Below are 24,344 nucleotides of genomic sequence, written 5' to 3'. Positions count from 1 at the left end.
AATTTATAAATATAGTGTTATTATACAAAAATGCTACACTGTACTGTATATTCAAACCACAGTAAACCACAAAGGACTCTGTGTCCCCCAAATGTGGATGAGCCAGGTACAAGATCACCTTTCTCATATATTAACATACCAAATTACATACAACATGAAAGTTACATGTGATGTACTGCTAAAACTTAGATTCTCGGGCTACTGGGGGCCAGTTCAGATTGGGACTGTGACACATGTTAAGAAGTGATATAGCTTCCCCCCACATGCACACCTGCCATTTTTCCATCCAGAAACTACCCCAGGGAGTCACTATTTGCCCATTACGGATACTTACACATAGCCCATCAGTACACACACAGCTCATTGTCTATATACTTTTCTCCAGTGGGGCAAATATTAGCTCCTCAGGGATATTTCAGGTAAGGAAAATGTCACAGGTTGACACCTTAAGCCCCTCCTCCCCAGGGCCCAAGACAAACCAGCCACGATGTGCCTAAGAATCTATGTTTCAACTGGGAACTCTCAGAACACCTCTGCTTGATAGAATCTAAGGGAGATCCAGGGATGGACCAATGAAGAGTGTATTGTGGACTCAGGCTGCTTCCACACATGTTGGATAATTCCACTTTCAATACTTTTTAGTGAACATTTGGAACGGCTTTGCCATGTGTGGAACAAAAAATCCACTTCCAAAGGATTGCTAAAGTGCATTGAAAGTGCATTATTCAATGAGTGTGGAAATGGCCTCAGAATAGTGGGCAAGATGGATCAGTGGCTTGAGTTGGTATAAGGGGGCTTCATATGTTCACAAGATGCTGCTTTAAGATGGCATTATTATTACTGATAACAACAACAACAACCAATTTATATACCACCTTCAGGACAACTTAATGCCCACTCAGAGCAGTTTACAAAGTATGTCATTATTATTATCCCCACATTATTATCCCCTCAACAATAATCACCCTGTGTGGTGGGTGGGGCTGAAAGAGCTCCGAGAAGCTGTGACTGACCCAAAGTCACCCAGCTGGCTTCAAGCAGAGGAGTGGGGAATCAAACCAGGCTCTCCAGATTAGAGCCCCACCCTCTTAACCACTACACCAAACTGGCTCAAACTGGGGTGGGGAGACAGACCTGCATCTGCTCATTAAAGAGTAACATTTCTAGGAATTGTCATCTGCACCAATAGTGGCTGTTTTCCCACATACTACATCAGCTATATTCATACAAGCCTGAATAGCAAAGAAAATACTTGGAAAGCAAAAAAAGAAAAAGAAAAAGGCTGTTTTGCTTTGCTTGTGAGGCGCTCTTTAAGTCCTTGTGCTGGGTAACTATCCCTGTTTAAAGCTTTTTGCTCAGGCGCTTTGTTGAATCAAAGTCTAGGCACTTAAACAGCACTTATCAACGGTTTATCTGGGCTCCTTAATTGTATCCCTTTGAAAATAATTAAATGTCTTTCGTCTTCCTCACTGCAAACACAGTGAACCAGCCTCTGATTTCTTCAGACAACATTAGCCAATCCTTAGTTACCACTTTCTTTGAACACCAGGAAATTTAACTCTTTCATACGCCGCCTCTTTAAAATATACTTGATTTTTCCCTAACCTCCTCTTGCCCCTTGTGGCATTTTAAAAAATACTGAATGGAAGTCTTGGCCGTTTAGCAGAAACATTGTTGGCCCAGCAGAGCCTTTGCAATGTTGATCTCTGGCATAGAACCAAAAGAGCAAGGCAATTATTTCTTGCCTCTCTCATATATGCTTCTCATACAGAGCTTCAGAGACCAAGAAAGAACCCAAGGGGGAGAGAGCACTGGTGGGGGAGAGGAGGCTTCTGCCAACAGACGGAGCAAAAGCAGCACCACATACACAGGGCAGCCTGTGTAGTAAGTGGAATAGTTCTCTGAGGTGAACACCAGAGGCTAAAGGGAAAATGGCTGTCAAACCAGCAACTTTCTCCTTCTCCCAAAGCTATCCCAACCTCAACTGGATAGCTTCATGCCCAGGGAATCAACAGCAGTTGCACCCCAGCTGAACAGGCTACATACATCCTCCTGGGACTTGAAACATGTTGTTATGGTCACCCAGCAGGGTGCTTGCTTTTTAAGGGACCTTCTGAGATAAAAGTACTCATGACATGGGAAAGCTGAGAAAAAACAGTCACCAGCTGATTCAGGTGGAACTTGAAAGGAAAACTACAAGCACTAGAGATGGAACTAAGGTCCTTTGGAAATGTTTCCAATAACTCTTTTGGATTTCCTCATTATGGAACCAGAGACAGAAGATCTTGGGTCATTTTGCCTTGCTTTGATTGCTATGATGGCCTTCAGGAGATGACACTAAGCCAGTATTGTTGCCTGTTTTTAAAGCAGCTTGGATGGTTATTGTTATTGCTTTCAGCTGGCAAAAGTCATAGAGTTTTCCCCCAAAACCAGAGCAGTTCTGGTAGCCCCGGAGAAATGACAACATCACCTCCGGGAATTATGTTAGTGTGTCGCTGGCAATGTTTATTACATTGCCAGCAAGCACTCCCTGAAATGTTAGCTGCTCTCTCCACAAACAGTTTTTGAAGCCACTCACTAGCATATATATCACGGACTACAGAATGTCAACAAGAACACATCAAAACTTTCATATTACAGCATAAAATAGATACAGAGGGGGAAGGAAGCATCAAACATACAAGCTGTAAGTTGTTCAAGTTCCTACTACAACTTCTCAAAATGGCTGCTGCCTCTTAGGATTTAATTCTCTCTCAATGTCCCCAAGAACTGTTTCCTTTTATGCACCCACCCATGGGAAACTTTGGTTCCTATTATCATTATACTACTCACTCTGGCAACTTGTGGTGGTTTGATAAACAATACCACACTATGTACCTCATTCTACTATATAAAAGAGTAAGCGTGTTCTAGACAACTCCCTACCCTGGTGCACCACCAGAGGGTGCTGCCATGGCAGGAAACCCACCGGAGAGGCAAGGAGGGGAAATCCCACGGGAAACTGAAAAGACTCACGGTCCACCGCGTTATTTTGTATAACAAAGTGAAAATTTTTAAAGTGCAAGTGCTACTGTAACCCTTCAATTATTATACAAATCCATTCTTATACAACTGCATAAATATCAGAGAATCCAACAAGATAAACTCTACAGATACAATTGGTACAACATTTGTAATAACTGCCGGATACAATAAAAGGCTCTGAAGGTAAAAAGGTCCTTTAGGTGTATTCTCTGCGTTCTTTCAATACATAGGACTCCTTCAATATACCAAATTCCTCCAACGAGATAGGTAGGGATGTGCAGGCAGCTTGGAAAAGCCCTCCGTCACGCTCATAGGCTTTTGCCACACATTTACCTCTGGAAGGGGCAATATTAGGATTTTCTGCTCAAATAGTTTTTGGCTGTCAAGAGATACTAGACAGAAGTCCAAACAAACAAATGCAATGGAAAATCAAAATTTACTTCAGCAGTCAAAAAATATATAGAAATCTATATTACTCCTCTGCATTCTAAATTTCAAAGCAGGTATTACTAAAACTAGACTTTCTTGTTCCTGTTATGTAAAACTCAAGTGTAAGTAGTTATGTTTATTGTATTATCAAATTTGTATGGTAATAAAAATTTAATTTTAAAAGATTTACTTCAGCTAGAAAATCCACAGGCAGAATTTCTTGTTGAAACTGAACGTGCACAGCAAATTCACACGTTGCGGTGCATGAAGTCTTTTTTTTAAAGAAAGAGCAATACATACAGAGCTTGCAGCGTCAAATGTCATGGGGGGGGGGGACGAAGATCCAGTCCTCCTGCCATGGGTGAAGGGGAGACAGGAGAGCTTTATACCCTCTCCCTAGGACTCCAGTAAATTTCAAGCACTGAGTCGTAAGAAGACGCAAACAGTGATCAGAAGCCACAATATGGTAATGTTGCTCTGTTGTTATTTTTTAAAAATAAATTATTTGAATAGCATTTAAGAGAGAAAGATGGCACTGTAGTGGAAACAACATCAGCTCCCCTTTCCCTCCTTGCCTAATTGGTTCACAGTCACTGAGACTCAAATAAGCCAACTGTTTAAATAACATCACCGAAGCCACAGTAAAGATAGAAAAATTATTGCTTCCTGTCATGGCCAAATATTAAACACAGCACACACCTAATGACTCTATTACTCCCCAGGGAAGGTGCTTTATGAACAATGAAGTCCCAGCAGACAGGCACTGTTTGGACTTTGGAAGCCTCATTATGAGCTCACTGATCCAATACAATTTACAAGCTCAGTGGAGTCCACTTGAAATTTAATTTAAAAAAAAAAAACCACCAAAACGCCCAGAGTTACAAATGGAATGCCTACAGAGAAATTATCATTGGGCTCTTAATCTGGAAACACAATAAAGAGAAGGGGAAGAGGGAGGAGAGAGGGGGCAGAAAAGCAGGAGTTCCATGAGAGGGGTTACATGCCACTGCAAATTTCATTTGGGAAGGAAATGATCAGCCGTATCCTCCTTCCTTGGGAAATATAGTTCTGGGAAAAGAAACAGAAGCTAGAGATTTCTGACTGAACTTTCAGCATCGTCTTTAAACTACAACTCCCAGCATTCTTCAGGAGGAAGAATTGTCAAATTGATATTAAAAATTAAAACCAGTTGGCAAGCTCACCAACATTTCACAGAAGGGGTGGTTTTTGGAACATCCAAAATTCTTATTGCAAAGATCACAGCCTGAAGTTCACAGTGCCATGTATAGGTTTTTTTTAAATTTTAAAAATGTATATTCAACTTTTGATCAAGTGACTCTTCAAATGGCTTACAAGCAACAGATTACATACAGCCCAAAGTTACTCAGCACGCTGCCATTGGAGCTCTGGTCAGAGAGGCCACACAGGTCTGCAATCTTTGGCCAGTTGCACAGAATGCTTTCTGGTAAGAAGCAATCCAGCCAGTTCCCTGGGGCTACTCTTTTCTAGCTGACTACAGGCTTTCTGGTTTACTCTGTGACAACTAATTTCAAAGCCAAGAAGGTTCTTTTCTCCTTCTTTCAGTGAAAGCCATAGTTGGGGAAAAATAACTGCCTACAATATTCTTTCAGCAATACAAAATAGATCATAGCAAAAACAGTATGTTAAATTCTCTGTGGTGGCCTCCACTTTATGGAATGGCCTGCCTGAATAACAACAACAACAACAACAACATTCAATATATATACTGTCCTTCAGGACAACTTAATGCCCACTCAGAGCAGTTAACAAAGTATGTCTTTATTATCCCCACAACATGCCCACCCACCCCTGGTGCGTGGGGCTGAGAGAGCTCCAGAGAGCCGTGACTAGCCCAAGGTCACCCAGCTGGCTTCAAGTGGAGGAGTGGGGAATCAAACCCAGCTCTCCAGATTAGAGTCCCGCGCTCTTAACCACTACACCAAACTGAAGAGGTCAGGAAGGTTCTCTGTCTCTTGGTTTTCTATAAACTATGCAAAAACGAATTATTCTAAGGTCTTTTAAACTCAGGCAATAGGGCAGTGCTATAAAAAAATGGCTCAGAGAGATGGGTAAAGGGTCAGCGACTATAAACTATACCACTGAATATTGTCTGTTGATATCGGTATGTTCCTATTGAATAGTTTGTGTCGTTTAATTTGTCATGTCAAATTACTTAGATTTTGTTTCAGTAAGGTTTATCTGTATTTGAACAATATGCTTCTTTTTTTCAAATTTCTGCAATCTATACTGCATTGTATGGTTTACTGAAATGTCCAGTTGTTGATCATGTTGTCTTACACTGTGTAATGTACCTTGAGTCTCCGTAAGAAAGGCAGACTACAAATAACATAAATGAAATAATAAATTGCAAATTGTGCTGAGTATGGTGTCTTGGTGTTTGTGTGCATGCATTTACATGGATGTACAGTGTGATGCATCCAGTTTCTGCTCAGAGATTTAATTCCTGGAGCCCCGGGAGAAGGAGCTGAACCACAAAGGACAGCTCAAGCAATTCACACTACCATAATTATAGGAAGGCATCCTTGGTACCAGAAAACGAGATCTGTCCCTGGTATATAGAGGCAGTTGAGATGTATACGGTTGTCATACAGACTGAAGTGAAACCAGCTACTGTACAACTTCAGAATTCCACCCTTTCATTCTACCCAGAGTTCTACCCTTTCATTCTGTTGCATGAGCACACCAGGCCACTGATACTGGGGTGGATCGAAGGACACCACTCTGTTAAGTGCGGAGGAATGAACAAAACAGCTCTTCTCACTGGAGTAATTCCCCTCACTTAATGGAAGAGAGCCATCCAAGCCACTTTTTGAAACATATTCAGCTCAGTTATGCTGCAATGAGCCAATCATTCATGCAAGGTTAATGGCATCTAAAAAGAAAAGGGTTTTTTTAAGAAACACCTATCATAAAATACATGGGGGAATACAATAAGATAACCGACTCAAATACAATACATTCAGCAAATCACAACCCTTGGTTAAATCAGACTCTTAATTTTCTTTGCAGCCAGCACAGTTTGGGTACAGGCTTACAGGCACTCAGTTCCCAAACTTGCTCAGGATACCAGGGCACAGATGAGGATTCTGTGCTTCACATGGGGTGTTACAGAGTGGAAGGCTGACTGTAAACATGATACACAGGGCTTTTTTTCAGCTGGAACGTGGTGGAACAGAGTTCCGGAACCTCCAGAAAATGGTCATATGGCTGGTAGCCCCGCCCCCTGATCTCCAGACAGAGGGGAGTTGAGATCGCCCTCCATGCCGGGCCACCAACCATGTGACCATTTTCTCTGAGGGCAACCCACTGAGTTCCACCACCTCTTTTCCCAGAAAAAAAACCCTTATGATACATATGCTTAATCACAGGCGGTTACTCTCTTAAAAATAAAGACGTATTGGCTTGACAGATAAAAATGATTTGAGCTTTTGTTTAATCTTTTTTGGTGGAATTTGGGATGGAAAACAACTTCCTTTTCTATTTTTTTTAAGTCATCTTCTCCTAGAGTCCTGTTTTGGGAGAAAGGTGGCCTGTAAATGTCATAAGTAAATACTACAGTACAATATGTTTGTGAGAATTTTAACTCATGCAATGTAGAGTTTTTCTTGCTGTGCACGAGGCTCCAGGCCAACCTCGAGGAAAAGTGAAACAGCTGATTTGGGGCAAGGCACCATTAAGGGTGGCAGACCGGGAAACCAATGGATCAGACCCATGAGGCCTGGTCTGGCAGGGATGCTCTCATGTGCAAGTGTCACTGCAAAGCCCTGTTACTGTAATAGGGAATGAAATAGATTATTACATTATTTGTTTACACAGTGCTATCTATGTGGTATTTATATTGCCTTATCCACATGCATGATTAACAGTGGCCTTTACTTCCAACCGTGGCAGTTTTCCCTTATTAAATTATAATCTCTCTTAACATTTCCTTTATCATCTCAAAAAGGCATCTGTGCAGAGGTTTGGGTAATACGCAACTGTATTGAACTAGCCAAAGTACAAGGGAAGCCAGAGTGCCGTGATTGGAACTCCAGATGTGTAATTTGGCCCTAAAAGCTGCCATGGCGGATATCAATCTGGATTGGGGCTGCAGAGATGGAGAAGGCAAAATGAACATTTTTCTCAGGCATGGACACACAGCATGTATCCAACCAGAAAAGCCCCCCCCCATTGTTAGACCCCTGTGCTGTGGGGGGGGGGGGTGGCAGAGGTATAATATTGTTCCTAAATGGAAGCAAAAGCCCCACCTTCCCCAGAATTATAGCCCTAATTCCTGTGCCCCTGTACTTTTCACTACCAAGCAACACATCTGGAGTTCCAATCATGGCACTCCAACATCACGAATAGTTTGGCCTTTAGTTAGAAAGCAGGCGATTAATCAACCAAGAAGTGTTGGCTTGACAGCTCTAAATTACTTGGATCTCTATTCCACCCTTTTGCTAAGACTCGAGGTGGGTGGCAGCTTTAAAAACATTCAGCGGGATGCCCAGTCTTTAAAAATGCATTATCACCTGGGTAAACCTAAGGAAGATAAGTAGATTTTTTCCCCTTCATAAAGGAAATCTGGTGGGGGTTCAACAAGCCTTTAAAGGAGCAATCAAGCATTTAAGGACTAGAAATCAACAAGCACCAAAGTATGGATAAGAAAGAAATGCGAAGGCATTTAATCTATTGCTGTCCAATATTTTTAAGTGGGACCCAGTTCTAAACTGGTGTGGCAGTTAGAGTATCATATGAGGACCTGGGAGATCCAGGTTCGACCTCATGATGCTTGTTGGCCATTCTTGGACCAGTCAGTGACGGTCTATTAGTGTAACTCAAATGGTTGTTGTGAGGATAAAATGAAAGAACACAGAACATTATAATAATAATATTATAATAATAACATTTTATTTAAATACCGCCCTTCAGGATGACTTAACACCCACTCAGAGCAGTTTACAAAGTATGTTACTATTATCCCCACAACAAAACACCCTGTGAGGTGGGTGGGGCTGAGAGAGCTCTGAAAGAGCAGTGACTGACCCAAGGTCACCCAGCTGGCTTCAAGTGGAGGAGTGAGGAATCAAACCCAGTTCTCTAGTCCCACACTCTTAACCACTACACTAAACTGGCCACTCAAAGCTTCTTAAAGGAAGGGTGGGATAAAAATGTATTAAATAAACAAACCTGCTGAACTTTTGGAAAACAATTTGTGTTAGGGATCCACTTACAAAGTAACTTCATCTTCTTCTTCCTCTGCTCAACACACAACATCATGATCTTACACTAGCAAACAAGCTGTACCTCATGGCCATTTGTGCCTTATTCAGAGGTAAACTTCAATATGACATTAAACCTCCTCTCCCGGTTTACTCAATACTTCCTCCTCCCTCTTGGCCTCCTACCCACAGTTTGAAAATCACTGTGTCAAGGGAAAGCTGGGGCCAGATATGGCGTGCAATGTCAGTGGACTGAAGGGTGGAAAGTCCATGAAACAATGCCTGGAGAGGGGACGTGATGCTGCAAAAGCAAAAGACAGAAAGAATCTTTTGAGACATTTTGTTGGGTATGTTGTGGTTGTTTTAATTCCACGGAGAAAGTTTACCCAGAACCTCTGTTCTACTTTCAGCGCTATATTTAGAACTGAAATATGCTCAGAGCTCTAGAGAAGTCCCATGTCTATTTTTAAGCTAGAGATATTTGAAATGAGGGGGAAGACTTCGAAACAACTTCTTTATACTTGCCAATAAATAAATAAATACATATCCATATTCTCCAAATTTAAATTGTTTTTCAGTATTTCCAGTTATGGATTCTGTTATGACTGGGAAGGAGGGTCAGCAACGCCGAGATCATAAAATTTTGCAAATTGCTGATGCTTCAGATGTTTCTTAAAGTAATCCTCAAAGTAAAACCAAGTTTTCCTTTTCTGATAGTTGCATGTTGTAAAACAGAACAAACAGTGAGAGCATTGGTGCCTGTCTTCCCACCTCCAGACACAGAATAAGAGTGCTGCACTCCAGACTACAGTTTCTATTACTGTCACAGGTACCCTAGATGACCTTGGACAGATCACCTGAGGCCTCATGGCTACTCAAAGGGCACTCTATCTCCTCTTCAATTTGCTGTCATGTATTTAGAAACACCACCTTGAAATGGAACCTCTCAATCTGTTTCTTTCCATATGCTGGAATGAATAGCAACAACAACAATTGATTTATATACTGCCCTTCAGGACAACTTAATGCCACAGTCAGAGCAGTTTACAAAGTGTGTTATGATTATCCTCATGACAATCACCCTGTGAGGTGGGTGAGGCTGAGAGAGCTCTGAAAGAGCAGTGACTCACCCAAGACCACTCAGCTGGCTTCAAGAGAAGGAGTGGGGAATCAAACCTGGTTCTCCAGATTAGAGTCCTGCTGCTCTTAACCATTACACTAAGAGATTTATCAGAAAATTTACATGTGTTGAATCCTGTCTCTGCTCTTGATAGTGACTTGACACATCAGCCTTCATTGCCAGTTTGTTTTGCAGCTTATTTCTGACTGAGGGCATACTAGATAGGAGGACAGACAAACTTAATTCTTCTGCATGCTCTTCTGCCTTTCTTGTTATGCCTGCGCAACTTGATAAGAAACAAGCTTCCAAATATACTACAGAAGCAAGCAGTATGTGAGACAATAAAACAAGGTTCTTGTAAGCTATTCTGGGAACCTGCCCTCACATTATGAAAGCCAATCCTCTCGAGATCTGTAGAAGCAAAAGCATCTTACTGAAGAATTGTGTCGACCTAATCCTTGGGTTTGTCTTGTGAGGGTGAAAGTGAAGTTGGCACTCGGAAGGGTTAAGTTTTGTCTGGGATGGAGGAATAAACATCATGCATTTTATTCTGGTCTGACTGGCCTTAATTGTCTTCCAAAATTAAAAAATCAGAAGTACTTAGGGCTAGGAACTCTTTTTGGTTATCCTTTATTGATTGGCAATGGAGATACTTAAAAGATGATAAAATCTGTTTCAGAGTACCAGAATTATCTGCTCATGAATGTTAAAGGAGACCTGAGTCAAGGAACCGCTGCCCCCAGTTCCTTTCATAAGTGATCTTACTAGGCCAATCCCCTTGCCTGATGACATTTCCAAGTCATCGGTTCCCCAGAAAATCTGTTCTCTGGCTACATTTTCCTGGAGGAAGATGCTGAAACCAGCAACCTGCTTGTTGTACTAAAAAAAACAAAAAACCCTAGTTTTCACTTTCAGGGTTATCATTTTGGAACTCCAAGCACTCTATGTATAAGAAAGGAAGGGGTGTGGGGGGAAGAGACACAATGTTCTCTAAAAGGGACTGCGAAAATCGCTTGTCAAATGACAGGGCAAAAGCACAGCAAGTTACGGATTCCTCACAAACATCCAGGCTACTAAAAAATTAATCAGCACCAGATGGTACAACAGCAGCTCGTAGCAGGACAGCCAGTTGGAGGAGCAAACAAAAGCCTTTTACTCCGCAGGACAAGTGGGGAGATCATTGCAAGCTTTGGAGGGAAGAGGGTGGCTTGGCAGGCTCCTGTAAGCAGGGCAGAAGGGTGGGGGGGGGGATAAATGAACATACTCTGCTGTCCTATTCCCTTTTCAGTGCAGTAGCTCCGAGCAGCTTCACCTTGAAAGGTTTGCAAGATACAAAGGAAGAGAAGTGATGAGGGCAAAGTGGGACCAGTCCTAACCCTGCCCCCATCATATTTGACGCCTTTGATTTATGAATGGCATCCCCATGGATACATGGTCTGAGATGTGATCGTTTATAAAACCATGCATTGGCTGAAAAACTTTTTCCTCCCTCTTTCCAAAATTCTAGAACTCAGAAGTAGAAAATCTCAATGAAGCAGATGGGCTGTAGATTCATGGCAGACAACAGGACATATTTCTTCACCCAAATGTTTAATAAACTTACGGCACTCCCTGTCACAGCATGTAGCAATGGCCACTTCAAGGAGTTTAGACAATAGTTTGGAAGCTAGAGCATATCAAAGGCTAACAGCCACACTCGCTAAATGGAACCTCCAAAGCTAGAAAAACTCCAAATAACAGTTGTTGGGGGGAGGCTACAAGGAAGGGAAGGCTTTGCAATGCAATCCTAAGTAGAGTTACTCCAATCTAAGCTCATTGAAGTCATGGAGTAACTCTGCTTGGGATTGCTGGACTGGAGTAACCCTGCTTAGATTTGCACTGTTAGACTCTGTGCCCATGCTTATGAACTTTTCAGGCTATCTAGTTGGCTGCTGTGGGAAAGGACGCTGAATTGGGTGGGTAGGTGGTCTGATCCAGCGGGGCTCTTTTTTTTCACAAGGATTTTCTTCTTGTTTGCCTTGCGACAGACATGCTGATGGGTGTCCCTTAAATGCCTACGCATTTGCCATGGATCCCTTGAGCATTGCATGGTTTTCTGGGGCATAAGCCAAGGCATGCACATAGTTCAGACAAGCATTAGCCAGGCCACTTGGGTCTCCCTATTGTCCCATACAAATTCTCTTTGATAGATCCAACATCACTTCTAACTGCATATTCCAGAGGACAATCAATAGAAGGTTGCCTATTAGGGAACTGTTTTTAGCATTCAACGGATCTTCTTGTGGATTTCTCAGTCACAAGCTCCCAAAGAACTGCAGAACAGAGTGTCAAAACCCATTGAAAGTCAATATTTTTCAACAAAACTACTTCTAAGAGACTCCAATGTGAAATTGCTGGATCAGAATGCATTGAGAAGATTGTATTCACCAAGGTTTAAATAAAGACAAAGGTTTCCTCTTTCATGATGAATTTTAATCACCATAGCAAAACTAAGAGGTTGCGTTATCACAAATTACTGCTCTTGTTGCAAATAATCATTGTGCTTCTCCTTTATGTATTCTTTCGTTTCGGAGAAACGTACTGCTTGTGTTCCATAAACTTTTGACTTCACTACTGCAAGCATATTGGTTAACTGGAGCTACATTCCATGCAACTGATGAAGTGGGCTCTAGTCAATGAAAGCTTAAGGCATAGCCTGTTGGTCTTTAAAATGTTTCAAGACTCTTTTTGTTTCTGTTACATGACCATTTTTCACAACATAGGGTATGGTATTTTGCAGCCAAATTTCTGTGCCCACATCCTCCTTGTGGGTAGGTGGAGAGAAGGGCACTCTGTGTGTAGTTAGCATGAGGATTAAATGAGTGTGCTCAAAAACAAAAAGGGGGGAATTAAAATGAAAGTGCAGGATTTGAAGGTAGCAGTAGATCCACAGTTTGCAACCACAATTTCTAGACCTAGCTGTTTCTCCATTCATAAGAGGCAAGAGGCTGAGTTGATAAGAAAATACAAACTTAAAAGAAGGACCGCGACATCCCCCTTCAAATTATTATTATAAAAGAACACGGTCTCTTCAGTGGAAAAGAGATCTGTCGTTCCCATCTCTTGGCTCTGATATTTTTGTGCCTGAAGTGAAATTTTATTTCTGTGTATCTAGGCTCTATATAAAGTTTTACCTCTGAGGCAAACAGCATAACAGACACTGGATTTTTATCGGGCACGGCCTTGGCTTCCACAAGTTTCGTGCGGATGAAGAATAAGAGGAAGATAATCAACAGAAGATTTGCATCATTAGAATGAAGACTGTAATAGAAACATGTTGTGCGGTAGAGGAATTTTTGGATTCCATTCAAGGAGAAAAGGTTAACAAGAGAAGACAAAACTCTTCCTCTAGTGATTCCCGTTGTCTTTCTTCCCAGCCGTTTAGAAGTCTAAAAATCATGTGATGAATGCTGTATGGAAGCAACTTACACCATATTAAAGGGAAATGAATGGCTTTCTAGAAGCAAGATGTACCAAATGACATGGGATGTAAGTAAGAAGCAATTTGAAGGAGAAGCAAAAGATGTGCAACTTCTCCTTTAAAGAGGACTGGAAGGAAGCTCTATTGATCCAAGAGAGTAATGGATGATATAACCATATATTCTCCCCCATTATATCCATTTTCCAGGGAGTCCCTGTTTTCTGGTACCTTGCTGCCAAATCACCATCACTTTGCTGTTGAAGGGGGCTTAAAACGTCAGGCGATATTAGTTTTCTCCCTGTTATGCTGGTAAGCTGAATCTCGACATAAAATTAAACATACCCTGCTTCCAAAGGTGGTACACAACAGAATGAGTGAATACCTACAGCCCAGGTTGCCAACTTGTTAAATAGCCCTGGTAGCATTACCTATAAGGCCTCGAGGACCATATTTGGGGTGGAAAGGCAGCATACAAATGTTTTAAATAAATAAAATAACGTGGCTTGATCAGAAGCAAATAAGATTGGCTCTATCCCTTGGAAGGCTTCCCCAACCAAAGACTGCAGTCTAAACTGTAATTACTGGCACAGCAGCAAGGGCAGGTTAGGAAGTTGGCAACAACTGGCAGAAAGAAGCTTTTAGCTGGGGTAGCAGAGTGGTTAAGAGAATGAGATCTGAGAGGCTCAAATCTCATCTCAATTGCAAACTGATGAGGTAGCCTTAGACAGACCAGTCCCTCTCAGTTTCCCAATATTACCCCACCTTACAGAAAAACTGTAAGGATTACTGTAGCCTTGGATATCAAGTGCTTTGGACACTGGATGTCCATGTGAATGTTAAGCACTTAATAGCTTGCAATCATCCAGGGAGATGGTGATAATCAAACAACACTTTGTGAATGTGACAGTGTTGTGTAGTGGTTAGAGTGCTGGACTAGCACTAAGGGAGGCTCAGGTTCAAAGACCTACAAAGCCATAAAGCCTTGGACCAGTCACACCCAAGCCTAACCTGTCTCTCACAGTTGTTGGGAATGGGGGAGGGGAATACATGGGCCACTCAAGCTTCTCGGTGGAAGGAGTGGATGCAAGTCTGACCAACAAACAACTACACAGTTGCTGATGTGTGTGTTATGTACCATCAAGTCCCTTCCAACTTACGGCAACCCTATGAATTAATATCTTCCCAAAATGTCCTGTAATTGACAGTCTTGCTCAGGTCTTGCAAACTGAAGGCCGTGACTTCCTTATGGAGGTGTACTTTCATAAAAATGTATGCCTCACAACATTTGGCTTTTGCATAAAATCTTCCATCTTGGCCTCTATGTATTTTCGAGGTTTAATTGTAACACGTAATCAACTAAAACATGGTTAATCACTGTCTTGGTACCCTTTCAAGCCTCCCTGTATGTATTCCTTCTTTTAAAAATTTACTTTATGAATACATAATGCACAAAAATGAACAAAATAACCCTATTCACAGTATATCACAGACATAATGAGGCAGAGAATGAAAAAAACGAACAAGTTTTACAAATCTTTCATTGATTTAGGCACTAAATGAACTCTTATAGCACTTGGGATTGATGGTTCGTTGCTGTATATAATCACAGCCAGCAAACAGCATTGGCATAGCAGAATGAAAATTAAAGACTCCAAGAACAAAACCCCAGACTGGCTTTAAAATATTTGGGAACTATCAAGCATAAAACTTAATGCATGTCTAATATTCAGTAGAGCAGCATAGACTATCTGGTGACCTGTAATAAAATGCATTATGAATAAAGCTGGAAGCATTTATACTGATTTCACTTTTTGGAACTTAATTTAATAATCTTTTGTAACTCAGGACTATATTTTTAAATATTTAATATGAAAATTGATTTTTAAAGTTGTTCCAGTCTGTGATGATTATTGCCAGTTTCCCAATATTAAGTTGCTTCATTCTAAATCAACCACAAGTAATTAAATGTATGTGTAAAACAGCCCACACACTAATATTATTTACCAAAAAAAATCTATATTATTTTTGTACAGATCAGTTTTTAGTTTTCCAGTTTTTTGCCATACTAAAAAAAAACCCTCCCAATTTTTGCATTTATTTCAAATGCTACTTTCAGTAACAGTCAAAAATAGCTTGACAGACTTATTTCTTTGATCATCTTTGTTACAACCATCCAATATCCTTTAACCATCTGTATTTCAGCAAATCTGAATAAAGTTCTGGTATGCTTTGCTTCTTATCCAAAACCTTCAGTCCTTAATCAGGATCTATTCACACAATGATATGTGTGGACAGAAACCACACGGAAAGCTGTCATGCACAGAGTTTGGATTTTGCAGCATTGCGTGACATTTTAAAGCAGCGTACCAAAACCAGAATCTTTCACATAGTGGAGGATGTTCATAAATTGATTACTATAAACTAGGAACCAACAGTGCAATCTGATGTACGCTTACTTGCAAGTAAGTTCTATTGAACATAGTGGTACTTACTCCTAAGTAGATGCATAGAGTTGCATATACAGAGTTTTCCCGCATTTCTTTCATCTGTACAAAAAACTTCACTGAGAATTTGGGAGCTTTGCTTATAGCAAACTCCTTTGTTTGGTGGGTTTCTTTTTGCCTCATTTCATTTTTTTCATTGTGCAATCCCCCCACCTCCAATTTACCTATATTTTGCCCAGAAATGTCAACAAGAACCAGAAAGGTTTTAAAGAAACAACACTGTAGCAATGGAAGAATTAACTCACATTTAAGGAGTGGGGGAAGAGAGAAAAAGAAATCTGATTCAGGAGGAGTTCCAACCATTTGCAAACTGAAACAAGGGCTTTATATAGAACATCATGCTGACTTCCTGGTCTTTACAAATTTTGATAGATATTAGGAAATTATGTTTTTAAATTGTATATACTTATATGCTTCATGTTTTAAATGGTTGTAAAATGTGCACTTAAATTTTATGGTAAATGTACTGGCTAAGTGCTGTAATAAAGAATACTACTACTACTAGAACATCATAACATATTATAACAAGTGTTGTATCAATGTACAGAAGATACAGTGCATTATTATTTTTAAAAATATAGAAACAAATTGTATGTTGCTCTCTCTCTTCTCCCTCCACTCAGTACTACCCCCCCCCAAAAAAAGAACACTAAATATTAATACAAATACTTTTTTTTAACAATTACAGATAATAGGTGTCATTGTGGAAGAATTATAATAGAATCCTGTGCAGAGTTACTACAGCCTAAACTCACTGGTTTGAATAAGTTTAGACGGGAGTCTTGGACACTAACACTGCCATCTTAAGAATGCTTTCCCAGGAGTAAGCCCAGTGAGTTAATGTGGATAGTATTCTGAGTACATTTCAACTTAGGTCATGTTCAATCACCCTCATCCTTGTTGAATGGAACAAGGCTACAGAGTAACCTGGGTTCATAAATACAATAGATTCAAATTTCATTTTAAAGCACAGGCAAACAACTACAGACATACCAGGTTTGGATTATGGGAACGGAGGGAGAGAAACTACTCAGACCACAAGGGCAAGGAGATCTCTGGACTTAATCCAGTGAATGATAAGCCTGTTACGGATGACGATCCAGGAAATGTAACAGCGGCACACATACTGGGCCTTGAAACTCTCCCAGCCTTTTGCTATCTTGTCCTCACCAGCAGACATTGTGCGCTGTGCCAGTGATCAAGAGACAGCCTGTAATCCACCCAGTCTCTGGATCTGCCTTTTTACCTACCCGTAACTGCACTATGCAACCCTGCACAGCAGTCATACAAACATGAGCTCCAGCTCTGCCACTGGCTCCATTAGTGCAGCAGTGGATTCTCCTGAACAAGACCTGAATATCGTAAGGCCAGGGCTTTTTTTTTCAGCTGGAACGCGGTGGGTCAGAGTTCCGGAACCTCTTGAAAATGGTCACATGGCTGGGGGGCCTGCCCCCTGATCTCCAGACAGAGGGGAGTTTAGATTGCCCTTCGTGCCGCTGAGCAGCGCAAAGGGCAATCTCAACTCCCCTCTGGCTAGAGATCAGGGGGCGGGGCCCCCAGCCATGTGACCATTTTCTCTGAGGACAACCTACTGAGTTCCACCACCTCTTTTCCCAGAAAAAAAGCCCTGCGTAAGGCAATCCATGTCTTCAGTCCAGCAGCCATCTCCAAATGGTGGATGGGGAAAAAAGAAGGCATTCTCCAACTTCACCTAAACTTCTCAAAATCCATAAGGCCATCTCCTTCCAACAACTTGACTCTCCTATTATGAGTGTTAACTACCTTATATTAGGCAGTTAACTTTAAACCCTGTTTATCTGTCTATCAGAGTTAGTGCCAGAAGCCACTAATTAAATGAAAAATGAAAAATGGTCCTTTAAAAAAACAAACAAACACCCAACTCTAGTCTCCATTCAGAAAGGGCACTTTGATTTTAAGCCTCAATCTTGAGACAAACCAATACAGGAACACAACATTTGGAGTAAAAATTACAGCAATTCCAAAGTCAGGCATTGCAAGCTTGCCTCCTGCCTTTCCACAGAAATGACATGCAATGTCATTAAATGAATGTTAATGAAGATGCTGGGATAACTTGAAATGTTATCTGTTCTACGGATCCAGTTGGAACTTGTCCCTGGTTAAGCCGACAACATTAAGCACCAGGAGAACATCATTAAAAGGCAGACATTTCAACAGCAACAAAAACTCCAGTGTGATAAAAATAATAGCTAGAATTGTGACAGCATTTTCCAAACATGCAACAGTGACGCCAAGCAAGGTCTAGCTCAGTTTTAAAGACTATTCACCTGATCCAATTGTACAGGATGAACTACTGTGGGATTTTATTTCCTACCTGTCAATAATCACGGGGTCTGAAGGAGTTTCATTGCGGTTTCCGCAGCTTTTCTTCTCACAGCAACGGCTGGAAATGGAAGGAAACATAGCAGACAAACAGTAAGTCTGACAAAACTTTTATATCAAGAACAAAACAAGCTATGGTTAAGATACTAATTTCTTCAGGAGTCAGTAGTTTTTTTTCCTTGAACATGAAATAAAAATTGAAAATGGTTTTCCAAAGTATAGATATTGCTGCGTACATTTAAATTGCCCCAAGTGAAATAAGGTACAAGATAACTAGATGCCATTCATGAAAAGAAGTTTAGGGCACCAAGTGCCTGTCTCTGTCCTTTCCTTAATAAAAACCACCCCATTGCACTCAGATATGAAGCTGCTTCATGTTGTATTAAGATTTGAAACAAATGTACTCCAGCCTCTCTAGAAGATTGGCTTACAGCATACTGACCACAACCATTTCAGATCTTTGACACACCAACCCCTAAAAGCAGTATCACAATCCCATGCATATTAACCAAACAGAAGACTCAAATAAGAGAGCTACCCAAACACAAAATACAAACTAAAAAAAAAAATTACAAAACTACATTAATAACAAAGACTCAGTTAAAAAATGTATAGTATTTAAAACCCAGAGTATTTTATGCCATCCTTCCTCCAAGGAAGGCATATAAAGAATACCCTTCAGTCCTTGCAACTACCCTGTGAGGTGGGTTTGTCAGAGGAAGATAGGATGTGACTGGCCTAAGGTCACCTGGTGAACTTGATAAGAGAAGGGATTTGGACTTGCTTCTGGCTCTTTGTTCAGCACTACCACTATACCAACTCTGGTTCCACCATTGGACTGTGCAATCCAGTACAGTCTTACTCAGGCAGGCAGCATCTCTTCAAAATCTATGGCAGAAAAAGGTCTTCCAACTCCTTCTACTTGTGATCCTTTGAAAATAAGATGCCTGGGATCTTCTATGTGCAAGGCATGTACTCCACCCCTGAGCTATGGACTTGGTCATCTCTTGCATAAGCCATAGCGGCTGCCATACTCTGCCATGGACGCTTGCTGGGTGACCTTGAGCCCATCACATACTCTCAGCCCAACCTACCTCACAGGATTGCTTTTGTAAGGGGAGAATGATGTTGTAAGCCACTTTGAGTCCCCATTGGAAAGAAAATCTAGATATAAACAAATAATAGATAAAATAAAAGGTTTGAGAACTTAAGAAGCTTCAGAGAAGGTTTGAACCTTAACAGAATCCAGTTGCTGCGCAAGAATCATCTACCACAAGAATCCAAACCCGCCAGCACAATTGTACTTCTGTAGGAGAGACGTTGATCTGACCTGGAATGTATTTATTTATTTGCATTATACCCCACTCTCCCCACACGCAGACTCAGAGTGGCAAACAACAATCAGACACATTAAATCCATTATATATAAATTACATTAAAAACATACATTACATGACATTGACACACAAAAACATATAAATCATACAAATCAGTGTAAGAAGTAACAACTTTTCCTGTGGCCCATATGCTGAGTCCCATCAGATAAATCCTGTAAATCCCATGGGATGGGTGATAGTATACCTGTTGGGAGGCTTGGCAGAAAATCGGGAGGCAGGGGGGTGGGGTGGATTTTTCCCTCAACAAGAGGCTGGCTAAAAACAGCTGAACAAGGAGCCCTCACTCAACCCCTGGATGGCTCAGATGAGCCCAATCTCAGCTAAGCAGGGTCAGCACTGGTTAGCACTGGATGGGAGACCGTCAAGGAAGCCTCGGTTCCCTCTCTTGTCTTGAAAACCCTACACAGTTGCCACAATTCAGCTGCGACTTGACAGCACTTTCCACCACCAGCAGAGATGCTACCAAAAATGCTTTCCCTCCCAAAAGCTAGAAGAGCATTACATATCGATGTATCTTAGGGTGCTGTAACCCCTTTAAAAAATAAAGAAAACAAAGCCACTTTGGGAGGGAGGAATTTAAACCAGCAAAATGGCAGGAAAGAAATGGGGCGTTTAACCCTTTCGACATACAGGGAGGTCTTTTGCCCACCAACTTCTTTTTACAATGTCCTTAAAAAGGACTCAAGTTGCCAAGAAGAACAAAAGGAGAAATCACTCTTCTTGTAACTCTTCTTTTATATATTTTGAATTAAAAGGTCACAAAACAGGGGTGGTAAGGGACGTTGAAAACCCCACCAAGGGTTGCCATAAGTCAGCATAAGTCTCTCCACCACCAATGGTTAGACCAGAATTTGGCAGACCCAGGTTCAAATCCTGACTCTGTCAAGAAGGACGAACAAATCACTTCTAATAATTTTAACTCACAAGACTAACATTTTAAATAAAACCATATTGGGGCTGTCAACCAAGTCAAGTGTTTTAGCTGATCACTATCCTGTTAAGAGATCAATAAAATATGCATATTTACATATACCTGGAATCTCAGTAAATCTTCTTAAGAACAAATGCAAAGGAAAATAATTTTATAGTAAGCAAACTCTAGCAGCCGTTATTAGGAACAACACATCTTTCCTCTTTATGTCATAATGCATCAAAAAAGCTTCCAGAAATAAGAGTCTGCCCTAACTCCTTCCCCTGACACATGCCAATCATAATTGGCCCCCACTGATTAATCAACTGTTCTACACACAACTGTTGCCAAATGAGGTGGCAGAATGGAATGTTCCACCATGGGTCAGAGATCACGTTTAATGCTCCCTTATATCAAAAGCCACCCTGTCAGTAGAAGACTAGCACAACAGAAAGCATGCTAAGCTTGGGCTTCACATCCCAGTGGGCTAGTTTTCTATTGCACAGAATTGCTTACACAGGAAAATATTTAAGAACGCTCTCATGTACCTGCAGGCTGAAGTTGTACAGTCTATTCTACTAACTCCACATTTTACATCCTAATTTACCTGCATAAGCAGGCCAGATCTTTCACTGGTGTCACCACCACCCAATACAGTGGAGCTTACTCCAAAGTAAACATTCACTGGTTCAGATCATTAGGACAGCTGGCCTCTAGGTGAGGGCTGGAGATCTCCCAGAATTACAGCTGATCTCCAGGTAGGCTTCCCAGATGCCCACTGGTGGCGAGCAAACTACTGGGGATTTGCCCCCTTGCCCGCCCAGTGATCGGCAGGAGGTAGCATGCCCCCTGGAGGTTGCTCACCACCAGCAGGCACCCAGGAAACACGCACCGTGCACGCGCTCCCTGGGGACGTGGTGTCATCACTTCTAGAAGCGACGTCATCGTGCTGGCTGCAGGAGCCTTCCTGTGCTTCGTTTCAGGCCAATTTGGGCCACAAACGAGCCAAATCGGCCCTGTGCAGAGCATGGGAGCGCTTGTGCGGCTGGACCAGTGACATCACTTCCAGAAGTTACATCATTGCATCAGCCCAACATGAGGTAAGTGCCAGGGACCCTACCTTCCTAGCAGGAGGGGAGAGGGACCTGGCAACCATATCTCCAGGCAACAGAGATCAGTTCCCCTGAAGAAAATGGCTGCTTTGGTGGGCAGGCTATGTGGCATTATACTCCACTGAGGTCCCTCCTCTCCCCAAACCCCAACCCAAATCTCCAAGAATTTCCCAACCCGGAGTTAGCAACTCTACATTCAAGTGATTCATATAGCAGTCAGAGACAGCCTACCCAAGCTGCTAAGTCTAAAGCACTAGATCAGAGGCTTTATTAGGCTAGATCAAATCTCATAGGTTACTTGTGTCACCTGACTTCCACTGCATTACTAGCTGCAGTGCTACCTAGTGGTCATCAGCAGTAGTGGAACTTCAGTGCAGCCGAGGTTGCCAGCCACCACCTCCCTTCTTTGACAAGCCTGCCATCACCGCCCAGAAAGTACGAATTGCTCTGATGACTAGTTCATGTTCCCTGGGGCATCCCAAGATATGCAATAAGCAGATGACAGGTGAAGCTTTCCCTTTCACTGGTTCCACATCAGGAAAAGTTTCATTCACTAGATTTTTGCCAGTCACGTGCAGTAGCCTAGCTAGGGTGCAAAATACATGATAATGCTATGCACTGTAGAATCAGTGCCATGCAGAACGGTCCTATTCATATTTACTTGGCTACAAGACTTATTGGCTTCAACAGTGTCAAGTAAGCAAATGCAGGATTGCAGCCTTCCTTTTCTAGAACCCAGCAGCTCAGGCAATATCCTGCAGCACCAGGTTCATGCATATGTGTCCATGTCCCTGCGCATATATGCCAGTCAGGGCTGAAGCCCATTAAGCTAGTGAGACAAATTAAACATATAATTCTCCATCACTTGTGAAGCTGGAAACATCTGCCTGTTACAATCCTCTTTAATATTAGCACTGCCAATGCTGTTGTGTTTTTTTTTACGTTAGTCCATTTCAATAATTTTTAAACTCTTATTTAAGCTTAGAGGAAAATAGAGGTTTTGTTCACATATATATGTTCTGAATAAATACAGATTTACAGATCTGAGCATGAAAATGTATCATTTTATGTGCCAGGGATAAATCATGCGCCAGAATCATTAAAAAGCTAAAAAATACGATACAAAATAAGTCATTCCAAAGATGAAAAGATGGGGGACTGGAAGAAAGAGACTCATCAACTGGGCCTCCATTTAATCTAGGGCTGGCTGTGCTTATCCTAAATGAGAAGAGGGGGTTACTGACACCCTTAAGATTCTACAGAGAAGAGACTTTGGCAAATGATATTTTGTTCTCCTGTTGCAAACCACACCTCCTGAAATGTTCTCAGCTAATCAACTCTTAAAGGCATGGAAGCTTCCTCCTCCTTTGCAACTGGCCATCCTACACTCTACCCATCCCTCCTGGTCTTGAATTGATGTTAGGTGCCACAATTTGGTCATGCTACAATCTGAAATGGGTCCTACCCATGTACCAAATACTTGAGATGTTCTAGTTTATATATTCTATATCAGAGGAAAACGGACTAGGAGAGAAAAACAGAAGGTGAAAGAAAGAGAAGGAAGGCAGAGAGAGAGAGAAAGAGAGAACGAGAAATGGATCCTATGTTTCAATTTTACCTAAAATTCCATCATTAAGCTGATGGCTTACTAAGGACGGACTGGTTGTTTCCTTGGTGAGAACTAATTCCAGGAGATCTTCTCCCAAAAGCTGTGAAGGTCCAGCTTTTTGGCACGTCACAGTTTGGAGAAGGTGGCAGAAAAAACACTTAGAAGCAGTTTTGCTATTTCAATTTGAAGAAGAACGAGATGAGCGTTCAGCTGAAATATGCAAAATGGGGAGCTAAGGGTGGAAAGTGTAATAACTGATATTCAGAAATTTGATTTAGAAATCACTTTACACAATACAGAACATCAACAACAACAAAAAGAATCCCTACAAAACTTAAACATGTCTAGGATGAGGCTTCAGCATTGTAATCCCATGGAAATTTATTTGGGAGAACTCTATTTAATACAGTGGTGAGGCTTACTTTCAAATAAGCATACTTAGGATCATACTGCCCAGGAGCTGGAATCTAATCATCATCATCATCATCATCAATTTATATACCGCCCTTCAGGATGACTTAACACCCACTCAGAGTGGTTTGCAAAGTATGTCATTATTATCCCCACAACAAAACACCCTGTGAGGTGGGTGGGGCTGAGAAAGCTAGAAGCTGTGACTGACCCAAGGTCACCCAGCTGGCTTCAAGTGGAGGAGTGGGGAATCAAACCCAGTTCTCCAGATTAGAGTCCTGCACTCTTAACCACTACACGAAACTGGCTCTCTAGCAGCAAGACACCGTCGCAATCAAATCCTTTGGATAAGGATTCTCAGGGGAGTGACCTGGATGAAGGAGGTCTTGCAGAAACTTATCTTTTGGATAACCTCTCACACTTCTGTTGACCACCCCTGTCTAAGGGATGCCTTCCGAATGTCTCATATAGACAAACGTGGCAAAAGTTACTTGATTCCATTCCATCATCAGAAGTAGACATCACAGCACAGTCCTCGCTACCACCAAAGGTAGCAGCCACGTGTCTCCTTTCGTGTAAAACCTATTATTATAATAGACCTAATGTGAAATTAGCAGAGTTTGATTCCGCTTTATTCACAGGGGTGGAGAAAAGTACCAAGGAGGCAACTAAGATGATTAGGGGGCTGGAGCATCTTCCCAGTGAGGAAAGGCTGAAGAATCTGAGACATCTCGGTTTAGAGAACGGACAGTTAAGGGGGGGAC

General features: G+C 41.6%; 1 protein-coding gene across 1 annotated transcript in view; it reads right to left on the bottom strand.

Moving 5' to 3' along the window:
• EBF2 (EBF transcription factor 2) overlaps positions 1-24,344 on the bottom strand; it is a 263,186-nt gene that overhangs the window by 226,261 nt on the left and 12,581 nt on the right. The window contains exon 6 of the mRNA XM_054997337.1: positions 18,134-18,202. Within this exon, the coding sequence (XP_054853312.1) occupies positions 18,134-18,202 (69 nt within the window). The remainder of the gene's footprint in view (positions 1-18,133; positions 18,203-24,344) is intronic.

Source organism: Eublepharis macularius, chromosome 14 (assembly GCF_028583425.1).
Source record: "Eublepharis macularius isolate TG4126 chromosome 14, MPM_Emac_v1.0, whole genome shotgun sequence".
NCBI classification, from domain to species: domain Eukaryota; kingdom Metazoa; phylum Chordata; class Lepidosauria; order Squamata; family Eublepharidae; genus Eublepharis; species Eublepharis macularius.
Note: the sequence above shows the minus strand (reverse complement) of the source record. Positions and strands in the feature narration are given on the sequence as shown.